Source organism: Anabrus simplex, chromosome 14 (genome assembly GCF_040414725.1).
Source record: "Anabrus simplex isolate iqAnaSimp1 chromosome 14, ASM4041472v1, whole genome shotgun sequence".
In the NCBI taxonomy this organism is placed as follows: Eukaryota; Metazoa; Arthropoda; class Insecta; order Orthoptera; family Tettigoniidae; genus Anabrus; species Anabrus simplex.
Genome location: NC_090278.1, coordinates 56,608,774 through 56,623,703, shown reverse-complemented (window position 1 = coordinate 56,623,703; position 14,930 = coordinate 56,608,774). Strand labels below are relative to the sequence as shown.

Here is a 14,930-nt window from a genome sequence, read left to right as displayed (position 1 = left end):
TTTATTGCATGTCAACTGAGGATGACCCCTTAGGGGTCGAAACTAGTCTTGACTATTTGACTATATTTACTTGCTTAATGTGAAATAAATTTGTATTGATAAGGTGGAGATTTGTATATATATTGTTTTTCTGTAAAGTAGACATTCAGTCGTCGTAAGTCAAAATTTACTCTGTCAATGGCTACATCTATGTCTTGTGGATATGAGTGATAATAAATCTGAAGATCATCTGCATAGATATGGTACTTGCTATATTTCAATGCAAGAAACAGAGTCCTGTAAATATGTAAACAACATAATGAGTGAATAAATACTACTACTACTACTACCTACTTTTTGACAACTATCCAGGAAGGCCACCAGAAAAAAAAACAGTAGTCCTTCAAAAGCTAGTGAAGTTCTGACAGTTTATTTGAATGCATGCACTCCAGCCTGGAGGTAGTTAGAAAGTGGCCGCGAACAGGGCTGTCCACGGGGTGAAGGGCACCCGGTCTGCAATGTGTTCACGTCAACAGTGTAACAATAGCAGCGAATGTGTTAACAAAATTATAGCAATCGCTATGATTAAAAATTGATTATATCAAATGTACTTAATATGACATAAATGGAGGCAATATTATGTAATGTTAAGAGCTGTTACACATTTTCAGCATGATTATAAGAAAACACATGCCAACTAAAGTATCAATTGGCAATACTGTTAAAATCTTATATAAATAATAACGTTAAAAATATAAAATCATCTGGTTAGAGTCCTGGGTTGGAGAGATTAAAAATTTGTTTAACATGCATTGTATATATATATGGTTGAAGTATTAGCGTTAGATATAGTCCTTGAAGAAGAGTTCAAGAATTAAATTTTAAGCAACAAACAACGTAATTAAAGTTGTCATGAACTCAATTGGGCCATCTTCCATCATGTTAGAGTGCTGATGGATAAATAAAGGTGCTATTAGCATCACTTCTCGATGATGGAACGTGATGATACAAGCAAGCTGGTCGAAAGGGAACAATCAAACTTTTTGATAGACATTATGAGTGGGCAGAATGCCAAGTGCGTTTTGAAAGTCTGTATCATATAGATGTTGATTCACATATGGAACCTGAAATATTGCAATAAGTAAATTTGTAATACCATTATAAATGGTCCATTATTGGACATAATAAATTTCCCAGATAAATCCTTCCTGAATGCCAGCATTTCACCCTAGTGTGCTAAGTCAGGCTTATCAGGTGGTAAATAGCATACCCTCCAAAACGCATGGCTAGTGCATACCATGGGGGCCACTGCATAGGCTATTTGGAGCCACCGGCAGTACCAATGCACTATGACAGACTTTGTCTCATTATCAAAAATTGATGCCTGCCTGGTCATCAGATGATATAGATGTTGATTCCCATAGGGAACCTGAAATATTTGTCCCAAATGAGTAAATTTATGATACCAATATAAATGGTCTGTTATTGGACATTATAAATTTTCCAGCTAAGTCATTCCTCGTTGCCTGTGTTTCGCCCCAGTGTGCTAAGTTGGGCTCATCATTTGGTAAATAGCACTGCCACCAAGACGCATGGCTAGTGCATAATTTGGTGGCCTTTCTCCAAAACAACCCCAAGAAAAACGAACTCTTCACGGCAACTGCAGGCATGGGACTGACATAGTATTTCGTCCTACCTGCAGCACCACACTTTGGTGGAATCTGGGAAGCAGCTGTCAAGAGTCTGAAATATCACCTCAGAAGAGCAATGGATTTTTATCGCTTCACCAACAAAGGATGGAACACTCTTACGAAACATATGTCCCTTTATTAAAGTGACCCTTTTTGATACTTCTTACCTACCTACATCCCATTTCCTTATAGGAGAGCCAATTACTACACTCCCTGATCGCGAACATACTTTCTCCCTCATCACTAACTCGCCCAGATGGCTATATATTCAACAGCTAACCCAGAACTTCTGGAAGAGATGGTCAAATGAATATCTCAATAAATGGGCAATGAAATACCCCATACCAGCATGCTATGCAGTGGACAATGGCAGTGATCAAATGTGTTTCCTGGTAGTGACAGATTAATTCATGTAACAAATGTTCAGCTAAGTAATGGTAAACATGCAACACCTATTCACAAACAATATCCCTTACGAATTATGAAACAGAAAGTCAAGATCACTCTTGAAGAGCTTATTTATTCATTGCAAGTTTAAGCAATATTATAAATCACAATAGCTTAATAACACCACAGACCACATTACGTAGAATAACGATGTTTCTCACTTGCCACATGTTGGCTACAATGCGTGTAGTGTATATGTGAATGCTCACAGTAAGCAAGCATACCACCTTCACCTTGTATCTATAAATAATTGTATTATCTAGAAATTGATAATTAAAATAATCAATAAGATTACAAAGATGTTTCATTTGGAAGCAACTAATAAAATATCCAACAACAGTAACAAGAGAATGTATCTTATAGCAACTCTGTGTTCGAAACTATTTACGTAGTCAAAAGTATCAGTAGGAATGATACCAGACCCCAAATTATATACAGTAGATGTCTTTGGAGCAATCCCAACTGCTACAAAATACATAATGCAAGATTGTGGAACAACTTGATGGAAAAGTGAAATTAGGTAAGTAAAAGTCAATCTCATAAAAAAGTATTTTTTGCGCAGGACTTTCAATTGTATGTATTGAAATGAAGAATCACCCACTGATATCTGTTGGGCAATTTTCTAACTATTTTCATAAACTGATGACGGCTTATCAGATTATACACATTACCTCAGGAGAGTTTTCCTGTGTTTGCCTTGGCTCTGTTAACTCCGATTTGGCTTCTTTCTTCAGAACTATCAAATCTGATACATGTTCAATATTTTCCTGTGGAAAATAAGATATAATAGTTATGCACATAACAGACATGTACAAATATAGTCACCAAAAAATTAGCATGATAATTCATTACCAGCCAGTATTACAGTTACTTTCAAAATTTCACTAATATTTAAGGAAGATTTCTACCAGCAGAGGATTCGTATAACAAAAAGCTGTACTGAGAATGGTGTTATGATCCTTACTCACTACTTATGTCAGAGAAAGGATGAGACTGAAAACCAACTATAAAATGAGAAACATTTTCTATCCATATCAGAAGATATCCTACCAGGCATGCAATTGGGGCCATCTCACACAGAATTTGGAAGGACAGACATAAACACTAAATCGTATTAACTGTTTTCATATGTCCAATCATATCAATCAAATCTTAGAGGTTGTTTGAACCACTTCCAGGTGTTAAAACTGTTCTATATCATTTTTTTTTTCCTCAGCATAGAGTCTGCTTACAGACAGATTAAAATACCTTGAAATATTTGAATCACATTCACTACTCTGGTTTTGCTGAGCTCACAAGAGCTACATAAAGCATTGAGGCAGTTCTGTTTCAAACAGCATATTTCAATGCTTCCAAGTGTAAAAATAAAAAACGAACATGAAAGAAGCAGGCTTATCACAGTCATATAACAGGGAAAGATGTGATGTAGCCTAAACTCAAAGCAACTACAAACGAAATGTTATAATACTACAAGGATGTTATATAGAATTCTGTGAAGAACTGTGGGGGTGAGAACACAATCAGTGGAGAGTCAGCAGTGTTGCAGTGTAAATCTGCAGTTTCAGAAACTCTTTCATGATCTACTACGAGACCTTTAAATTTCTCACTTGGATTCATGAAACCTCGCTGGCACTTAAGGTGTGGGAGAGGGACTGTGATCAAAAGCTCACATTCAAATATAAGTTCATTTACTAATAAAAGTGAATTAAAGTATACAATTCTAGAATACAAAGACTTAACCCATTCAATATAGGAGAAAGAGAATAGAAGCTGAACTATGGAAAGGATGCCAAATGATGGACAAAATGAAATAATGACAAAGAGGGAAGAAAAGTCCATTTTTAATGTGACTTAAGTCCGCAAAGTGTCAGAGCCCACTAAGAAGGGGCATATTAAAGACAATTTTCTCAGAAATCATGTATTCTAGAGTCCTTATACATGGTTCTATATGTAACATAGACACGGTCTGTACTGAAGGAATAAAATTAATCGCTATTCTGCCTTTCTAAATGAATTCAACATTTCAGCAAAATACTTATTTCGCGAGAAATTACCATTCAGATTTTGAGCTATTTTATCTCTCATATTTCATTGGCAAATCTGCTCTTTCCTTAACACACACATCTTCCAGCAGATTGTGGATGTGAGTGTACCCCAGAGTAATCACACCTGTGTTGACATTCTGTTTTAGTACAATGTTTTGGTGGTGATGATGCTGGTTTAAAGGGGCTTAACATCTAGGTCATCAGCCCATAATTGTTCGAAATGAGACGAAATGTAAAGACAATTTAAAACTACAAAATTCATCAACAGACCAGAATTTAAAATGTAATGATGAAGAATGAATGGATGAATATGAATTTAAAACAATCAGTGGATCCGACCCGCAATGTCTCACCTCTCCAGAAACTATATTACTGACCAAGGGACTTCTTCCACAGCACAATCCTGATATGCTTGTTGTCTAAGGGGGTGCTACATCCAGGTCAACGGTCCCTCATAATAGCACTTAATGCTAGTAAAGTAGAACCATGGTATTTCTCAAGTTGCGGTACTAATCAAAGGTAGTGTAAACTCACAGTGTTTGAAGCATTATGGTACCACTCACAAGTACTGTACGTCCTACAGGTAACGCAGAACTACAATGTTTCTCACATAATGGTGCCACTCGTAGGCAATGCAAAACCATGGTGCACCTCACATAGGTGTATTAATCATACGGATTTGTACTATCCCGTGGTTGTTCCTCACATACTGGGTACAAATCACAGGCCATGCAGACCAACAGTGTTGCTCGTACAGCGGTACAAATCTCAGGCAACGCCCTGACGCATGGTGTTTCTCACATAATGGTATAAATCACAGGCATTGTAAGCCCGTGATGTTCTGCATATAGTGGTACTAATCACAGGTACTGGAAACCCCCAGTGAATTGCTCTCTGCTGCTACTAATCACAAACCTATAGTGTACCTAACATAGTTGAACCACTCGCTAGTGATGGCGACCCATGGCTTCCCCCAGTGTTGGTACTAATCACAAGTAGTTTCATGGTTCTGATTCAATCATCCCTTGGCGCCCCTCTTTGTCACCTCTTACGACAGGCACGGGATACCGTGGGTGTATTATTCATCTGTGTCCCCCACCCAAAGGGGGTAGTAGTCTCACCAAAGATTTGTGATTCATCTTCTTCAAAACTAATTAAGATAGGAGTAAATATTTTGAACATGTGGTGGTAATGGTGGTGCAGTAGTGATGGAGGATATTATTGCTTTTAAAAGTACAATGGGCCAACTATCCTCTATTATAATCAGATGGTAAAAATAGAAGAGGTGCAATCCCTAAACCAAAGTAAGTTTGATACTGACAATAAAACGTTCAGAAAAATCCAACCCCAAACTTAATACACTTGCTGACTGTTTCCAATATTGGCTGGCACACATTTCTTTAACATAAGTTTGATATCTCTACAAGTTTGACGCATGTTCGCAAGTATGATTCTAGTCCGGTTTAGAGTTATTTGAAGAAGCTGAATTATCCGAGCACATGTCTGTAGTTATACTGGCTTGAAAGTAAATTCCTGCACATCATTCTGGCACCTCAGAGTCTTTGAAATCCTGTGAAACTCTTGGGCAACATCTCACCTATACATTAGCAGTCTCCAGTGTTTGCAACAGATTATCACTGTCAAGTCATAGTTATTTATTGAACATCTCTCTTCCAACTTTCAAGGATTTCAAAGACTCTGAGGTGCCAGAATGATGTGCAGGAATTTACTTTCAAGCCAGTATAACTACAGACATGTGCTCGGATAATTCAGCTTTTTCAAATAACTCTAAACCGGACCAGAATCATACTTGCGAACATGAAATTAGCATGGCATCAGTTTACACTCTGAGCTACGAGATCAAGAATCACTGAACTGAAAGCCACACACTCAGAAGAGTGCAATGAACTGTGATTAGACTAGCAACACACAGAGCAAGGAAAGGTGATGAAAAAATCATGTTTCTTGTCAAAAATATTCCACTGCATCTCCGCCTTCATCAGGGTGTTTGCTTTAGATGAGCTATACCCACAGTAAACTGCCAAGGCAGAATTTTACATGCTCACCCAACATTAGTAAAATTGTAAAGAAGTTTAAATGATGCAAATCTTACCTGGAATTTTTTTTGGAGGAAAAATATGTTCACCATGAGAGCCAGGGACCTACTGGCCATAACCCAATTCAACCTAGCACCCACCATTTTACACCACCTCAGCAATTACCACCACTGCAATTGGCTGACATATGATAGGAAATTATGTCAATCCCACAAAGATTCCATTACCAAACCGAGCAGAATAAAGACTTGACCACACACTCTACAGAAATCTATTTCAACAACCAACAGAGGTAGACATTTAAAAACACAGTCAGTCAATGGGTAATTAACACATGAAATGCCCTGAAGCCTCAATCTTGAGACACAGCTTATCACAACATCGTCACTGGATGGACCTAACAGGTTATTTCACTACCAAGAACAAAACAGTAATTCAGCATTTTGCCAGTATCAAACATGGAATGCACGGCCATCTCCCTAGTAATTGCTAGAGGTCAATTGTCCACTTGGTGGCCGTTACCTGCGGGCTTATGCCACCAGGACCCCTTTCCTTGACACATGAACTATGTTTTCATCACTAGCTGGACCAATAGATGTACAACTTGGGTGTGAAAATTTCGGAGACTGGCCGCCCAGTTTGTACACCGTGCTAGTTCTGACAATGCGCTCGCACATACGCATTGCGAGACATGACACCAAGTGCCCCATATTGGTCAACTCAACATAGTTAAACGGAGTTGAATGCTGCAACACATTGCACGGAGTCAGTTTGAGGACTCGTGTCATAGCACAATGGAGTGCAAAATGGAGCAATGCATTAACTTGAAGTTTTGCTTCCACCTAGGAAAAACGGCAACAGAAACCTACGCAATGTTAGTGCAAGTTTACCACGCTCAAGGAGTGAGTAAAAAGTGCATTTTTGACTGGTTGGGATTCAGAGCGAGGCGCGTTCGTGTCGACCAACCACAAGCATATCTCCAGACATCGAACAAGTGCGACCGATGCTTGCGAATGATCGGCGACTGTTCTTACGAATTATAGCAAATGAAGTGGGTGCAGGCAAGGACAGTGTAAGCACCATTGTTCACGAACATTTTAAAAAGTAGAAGATTTGTGCCTGGTTTGTACCGCACAACCTGACAGACGAGCAGAAGCAAAATCGGATGGAAACGTTGGATTTCATTGACGTTTGTGATCAAAATCAGCAGGTCTTAAAAAACATCATTACAGGAGATGAGTCGTGGTGCTACCAGTATGATCCAGAGACCAAGAGACAGTCAATAGCATGGTGTTCAGCGTCTTCTCTGCCTCCCAAGAAAAGCTGACTCACAATCGCCTTTTTCGACAGCAAAGGTGTCATTCATCATGAATTTGTACCCCAGGGTATGCCTGTCAACGCGGAATTCTACGATGGAGTTTCGAAACGGCTACTGCAACGCATCAGATGGGTTCGGCCTGAACTGTACCAGAGTGGACAGCGGAAGCTCCTCCACGACAATGCCCATCTGCACACCGTGATCCGCGTGACCCAGTTTCTCGCTGAACGCAAGGAGACTGTTCTTCCACACCCTCCGTATTTTCTGGATTTTGGGCCAGCAGATTTTGTTTTGTTCCCCCGTGTCAAATTAGCCCTGATAGGCCACCAGTTCGACACTGTAGCAGGTATCCAACAATGCGTGACAAGGGTTCTCCAGGAGATTTCAAAAGAAGCGTTTGCTGGCAGCTTCCAGTAGCTTTACAGTCAATGTCAAAAGTGTGTTGTAACTAACGGAGATTATTTCGAAGGCCAGTAAGGGAATTTTATGTGTAACTTACGTTGTCTTTATTTCATAAGAACATTCACCGAACTTTTCAGAGTTGGCAGCGTTGTGTAGCATACTGCTGCAGTATTCCCAGACAAAGAAACAAAACAGAGACATTCCACGCTTTGATAACCATGCAGCAAATGGTGGCTGCTGGTGTTAATATAGGGGAAGCACATAGTAAATTATGCCCCAGCAAACATATTCAGCTGCTAAGGGTTAAATTCTGAACTCTATAAAGTTATCTGAAATGAGACTTACAAGTGATGCATTTGTTGTTCCTTCAAGCCTGGTTGGTTCCTCCTTCATCTCTATTTCCAGGTCCATTTCACACTGCAACTGAAGTAGTTTGAAGGTAATGGAGTTTTTGACTATAATGACCTTACACTGAAACACAGGCCAGAAAATTATATTACCTTATTGTTACTTAGGTTATTTGTCAACAGACTAAGCAAATTTTTTTTGCTAGTGGCTTTACATCGCATCGGCACAGATAGGTCTTATGGTGATGAAGGGAAAGGGAAGGTCTAGGAATGGGAAGGAAGTGGCCGTGGCCTTATTTAAGGTACAGCCCCAGAATTAGCCTGGTGTGAAAATGGGAAACAACGGAAAATAGAAGTTTATACAACACTTCTATCAGCTCATTTCATCAAACAATGCTACCAACATTTACTTAAGAGCACTTTCATTATTTCTCTGCGCATGGCGTGTCTAATGACAGAACCAAGATTTGATTAACAGAGCACCCCATGAAGGGAGTTCCATGTCTATAATTGGTTTAAATATTTAGAAGTTTTTATAGTTACCCAGGTGGTAAAAAATTGTCTGTGTTGAACACCTCGAGTGGTGCCTCACTGAATTCATTTCAGCCAATAACAGTGCTTGTTAGTCACCATGATATTTTACTGTCACATTAAACATAACGCACAAATGTAATACGAGCTTCAATCTTGCGGCCAACTGCATCGATTCTTATTCATTGCCAGAAACAGATTTCTACATAAAAACATATGTATTCAGGAAACTATGATCAATTGTATTTTGTATATCACAACATATGCAACACTACTAACTTGTTCTGGCCATCACTGGTTATTGTATTAATATATTATTGATTTTACTTTCAAGTAACTACCTTTTACAGTTTCCAGAGCCAGAATGTATCCCTGAAGGTTTTTCTTCCATTCTTGCTACTGGTTGCACTAACAAATCAAAGGGAAAGTGCTAGGATTAAGAAAGTAGCGGCGTTAATTAAGGTTAACAAGAAAATGGGGAAACCACGGATATGATTTTCAGGGCTGTCTATCCTGGGATTCGAACCCATGCAAACTCATGGCCATGCGCCTGTGAAGATCTTTTGCACACCAATAAATCAGGAAATATCTTACTAAAACATAAGGAGTAAATAGCAAATACAGCTGTTGTGCTGTAAGGATGTGATACAGAAGAATCTCCACAATACTGATACACCATGAATCCTACATATGCAGATATCCTTACAGATATCCAACACGGAATAGCTCTCAGGGTATCAAACACTGCTATAATCTTTTGCAGCCTACAGTGTAAAAAACAACTCAACTCACTTTTAATTCACACACAGAGGCAAATAACACACCAACACAATAATTAGAATTATACATTAAATCTTGTAATTTCTTTCTAAAACTAATATCCGCAATTCTTCATCTGCGTAGCCCTACAGAAAAATTCCTCATTCCAATAAATTTCGATATCCAATATATTGCTACAACACATGAGGATAAGACTTGCCGGCAATTGCCAGGAGTTTTCAAAAAGAAAGCTAGTTATATGTGTATACATTTTTAATGCTTAAGTAAAAATAACATTTAATAAAATTAAAATATTAAATAACTTATTAAAAATATGTAGAATGCTGAAACTGAGAAAGATTAGTATTAACTTCTCAACTGAGATCTGTAAGTCTGGCAAAAGTAAATTACTGAAACTTGAACATTACCGACAATATGTCAGAGGTTGCGGACATAGTGCAAAATGATCAGAAATCACAATTCCTCTGTGAAGTAAATCTGTAACACAATTAACGTAATAAGCTGTACAACTGGCTAATATGCGTCTTATAAATTAATGACGTTAGGTAAATTTGAAATGTTGAAACGTAAAAACTGCAAATTACTATGGATGTGTGAAAAGTGCAAGCATGAGATAATTAATGATAAGCAAGTGAGAGCGGACAAAATAGAGAGCCTGGCCCAAAGAATGGACATGATCCCAAATAAATCGGAAATTAAATGTGCAATAGCAGATGTTAAATCTTCTATTGATGCACTAAGTGAGACACTACTAACGAAACTAGCACTAATACTTGAGGTACAAGTGAAACAAGCCGAAATACTAACAGACCACCTCAAAAACACTGAAAGTGCGAGCTGGCCCTCACTGCCAAGGAAAAAACAAAGACTTATGAAATCCTGCAACTTCTAAAATAGATGAAAATTATGCACAAAATCAAGATCTACTACAATATTGTAATCAAGATGAAGTGCAGCTCCCTCAAAGCAGCATGGGCGAACAAACCAAATCCCCCACTTCCCAAGTACCAATGTACGGGAGGCCACGATTACAGGTAAGAGCTGATAACATGAAAATCGGTGTAACAGAGACAAACGTAACAAGACAAGAGCGCAGGGGCCAACAAGAACGACCCAACGACGTTGAAATACATATAATAGAAGATGAAGAGTGGAAGCAAACAACAGGGCAGCTTAGAACACCAGTAAATGATGAAACTAAACTAAAGAACCAGGATAGGGAGTGGACAACAGCGGTGAGAGGCGGGAACAGACGAGGAAACGAGACAGGAAAAGAAATTAACGGAAGAATAATGGGAATGAGACAAGGACAAAGTAAATTAAAGGCAGCGGAATGATATGCCTGATTATACGTAGGATAACTGGACAAAGATACGACAGAGGAAGCTATCATAGAATACCTGAAGGAAAACGGCGTAAAAAGGAAAATTTACTGTGACCTAGTGAATGACAAAATAGGAAGCAGAGCTTTCAAAATAGGCATTCCAATGCAAGACCTAGAAACAGTCTACGATAGAAACTTCTGGCTGGAAGGTGTAATATGTCGGCCCTTTCGGCAACCCTGGAAGTTCCGAGGCCCGGCAACCAGGGATTAATATTAATATCATAACATGGAATGTAGAGGGTGTGAGGGGAGTCTTGAGCCTGCTCCTGAGAAATATCATGGCTGATTATGACATTGGAGTACTAACATAGACAATGGTAAAAGAGGACACAGAACTAAACATCCCAGAATTTTACAATTTTCATGCCCATGCGATACAGTGTATGAGAAGAGGAAGACCAGCAGGAGGGGTGCTATACATAATCAAACCACAACTGGCCCCCTTCAAACTACTATTAAGAGAAGATAACATGCTGGTTGTCAGGACAAGAATTGGAGTTATAGTAGCAGTCTACTTCTATCCAGATCACACCGTGACAGACATAATAGACAAACTAGGGATGGCCATGGATCACAGTAGAAGTATGGATAAGATCATGATTGCGGGGGATCTGAATTGTGCAATAAATAGGCAAGATAGAAAATGCAAAGAAATAATGGAGTATCTAACAAACGAAGGTTTTACAGTACACAACAGACAGGACGGGACATACATAGGACATAACAGAGCTAGCACAAAAGATCTAATAATCACAAAGGGCTTTAGAACAAAACACCCTGCTACCAGAGTGAAAAAAGAAGAAGCAGTCATCCGTAAACACACTCCAGTACAATTAAATATAGAAAACGTCAGAGTTAGCAAATTAGAAGAAAGACGAAATATAACATTTGGCAAGATCTTGGACATGGAAAAAATTAAAGAGAAAATGAAAGAAAAAGATAAGTTTGAAAGAGCAATAAGAGCAGGAAATATTGATGATGCCGCTATATGGCTGAAATCAACTATAATAAATGGGGCCACCACATAAAATACAAACAGGAAGTTGAGGCCATGGTTCGACAGAGAATGTTATGAACAAAGAAAATAGACACTGAAAACACTACATAAAACTGGAGAACAAATGGCAAGCGCAACCACCGAAGAATACCAACGAGAACGAAAGAAATACAAGAACCTAATAAGAAAGAAGAAAAAGCAACACCTGGAAGAAGAGAATAAGAAAATGGTAGAGGAGGCAGAAGAAGACCCTTACTGAGCTTTGAGACCGAAAAGGCAGAAAATACAGCCCGACATATCCATGGAAACATGGATAGATCATATAAGAATAGTAATCTGCTCAAAAGAAGCAAGACCCATGATTAAGACACCTAGGACTCCACAAGCTGATGAGATCTTCACCACGGATGAAATTGCGAGAGCGATACAGAAAATGAAGAATAAGAGAGCTCCAGGAATAGATGGAATAAGAAGTGAACACTTAAAGCAAACAGCACAAGAATACCTACTGATATGGACCTTACTTCTAAACAAATGTTCAGAGCTAGGAGCATACCAGATGAATGGAGAAAGTCAGCAATCAAATTATTATACAAGGGTAAAGGAGACACACAGAACCCAAACGCGTATACAGGAATAGCGTTGGAATCTACATCACTGAAGCTCTTAACAGGAATCCTCGCCAATAGGCTGGCAGAGAAGCTAGAACCCATTCTACCAGAGGGACAGTTTGGTTTTAGAAAGGGAAGGTCCACAACTCTGGCAGTAGAAAATCTGTTGGAGCAAATAAAGCAGACGATAGAAAGGCCAAAAGGAAAACTTTATGTGGTTTTTGTTGACTACCGTACTCAAAAGCCTTCGATATGGTCAACAGAAAGGTACTAATAGATAAACTGGAGGAACTATTTGGGAGAACGAGCACGACCCTCATATCAAATATACTGGCAGAAAATCACATAGAGATAGATGATGGAATAGACATATCAGACTGGCTGCCGCAGACGAACAGTGTCCTCCAGGGTGACCCACTCAGCCCTCTCCTGTTTAATGTCCTTACGTACGATGTCACCAAAGGAATGGCAGGAACAAGCACATACATATACGCTGATGACATGGCCATCGCAGCGATAGATATAAATAAACTGCAAATATCGATAAACACACTATGTGAATGCGCAGAGAGAAACGACATCCAGATAAACGAAGAGAAAACTGAATTGGTAGTGTTTAGGAAGGGAGGAAGACTCACTGAAGCAGAGAACGTCAAATGGCAAACTACTCAAGAGGGCTAACAATTTTAAATACGTAGGTATCACATATAAGATATAGAGCAGTGGCAGCCACTAGAGCTATGAATGAAATCAGAAACATCACGCAACTATCGATCAACACAGCTATGGACCTGTTTAGGCTGAAGATATCTGTTTTGACATATGGCCTAGAATTAGTGGGAGAACACCTCACATACAAACAGCTGGAAGAATTGGAGTGAATAAAGGCCAGATACCTGAAGAGGAGTCCCGCAGAATGAAAGATCAAGGCTAGTGTATGAGCTTACCAGAGATACCTTCTTAATAGAGGATCTGAGATGTGGGCTCATACTTCCAGCTAGTACCAGCTTTAAACAACTTATACAAGATCTGAATGCGAAGAAAAACACCATACCAAAGGACTTCTATGCAACATCTGCTATGCAAGACAGGACCTGGATGGAAGCTAATCATGCTATGCGATACGTGACGACGAGACTGGCGAACCATGGTTTTCACCACAAGGTGTGTCGCAACAAATTATATCATGAACCAAACGATGCATATGTGTGTGTGTGTGTGTGTTATGCTTGGAACTCTGTGATAGATACCATATTATAAAATGCAGGAATAGACAGAAATCCATCGTAGCATATAGCTAAGAAAAGTAATGTAAACGTAATGTAATGATTTCTTATTGCATGGCATGAGTGCGTTTTCAATAATAAATATAACAACATACCTGACACTTCGAGACAAAACCTGATATTTTAATGTAATTTAATCACTTAAAACAAAATCCTGAAAAACGGATTTGATTTGTACCAGTCTGTAGAACAGGCTGAATTTAGGAAAGGAATACTCCAGAGTATAAGACACTTACTGGAAAGAGCACTGGGTGCAATAATCACAATCCACTATGCTAGGCCCAAAGAGGATCTTCGTCTCGTTGTAAGGTTAAGTTTTTACCAAGTCACAATAAAAATGTGAGGGAACACAACTGACACTTCCTCAATAACGTACAAATTGTACACGAAACTTCCGGTCAGTTTACCTGTTGAGGAAGTGCAAAATTCTTACCTTACCTTACACACAATAAGTAGGACTAACAAGAGGTTCTTCTTTCTTTTCTTTCTTGAGGAGATTGGTTGTTCTATTTCCCAGTCACAAGCCTTTGTAAATATTGCACTTAATTCACTTTTAGGTTACACACACAGCACTAATAGCCTTTAGAAACACTATAACACTGGATAGCATGTAATAGTAAGGAAACGGTATATGACTGACAAGAACGTTATGAACGCCCTGGCGACTTATATAAGTGTCACTTCCTTGCATTCACGAAAAACAACTGAATTACTATAGCGAATTACAACTTTATTTGGGTGGAATCAAGGTACTCGTTAAGAATAGTGATGACTTGTGGTGAAGGTTGGAATAGCTAGATTGAAATTCTCGTAGGCAAAGGTATGTTAAAATTGACTAACAAGAGGTTCCTGAATCGTTGCAACCCCGAATGAAGCTCGTCTGCAGAGTTGCCAACACTGTAAAAGTGAGAACCCCTAACTGACTGTGCCAATTCCGTTAGAAATCCGCTAGATTCTTCAACATTTATTTCAATAGTAAATAAAACGTGCAATCTTGTATTATTTATTTCCTGAGTTGGAACGAAGCTTAGTAGAGCATAAAATTGGGAATGGTT

At 38.9% G+C, this 14,930-nt stretch overlaps 1 protein-coding gene across 1 annotated transcript in view; it reads right to left on the bottom strand.

Annotated features, from left to right (window-relative positions):
• The window catches only part of LOC136885340 (uncharacterized), a 152,107-nt gene extending 137,467 nt beyond the window's left edge, over positions 1 to 14,640 (bottom strand). Inside the window, exons 1-3 of the mRNA XM_068230281.1 lie at positions 14,314 to 14,640; positions 8,285 to 8,410; positions 2,789 to 2,884 (exon numbers count right to left, since the gene is read on the bottom strand). Of these exons, the coding sequence (XP_068086382.1) occupies positions 2,789 to 2,884; positions 8,285 to 8,350 (162 nt within the window). The 5' untranslated portion in view covers positions 8,351 to 8,410; positions 14,314 to 14,640. The remainder of the gene's footprint in view (positions 1 to 2,788; positions 2,885 to 8,284; positions 8,411 to 14,313) is intronic.
• Positions 14,641 to 14,930: the final 290 nt, after the last annotated feature.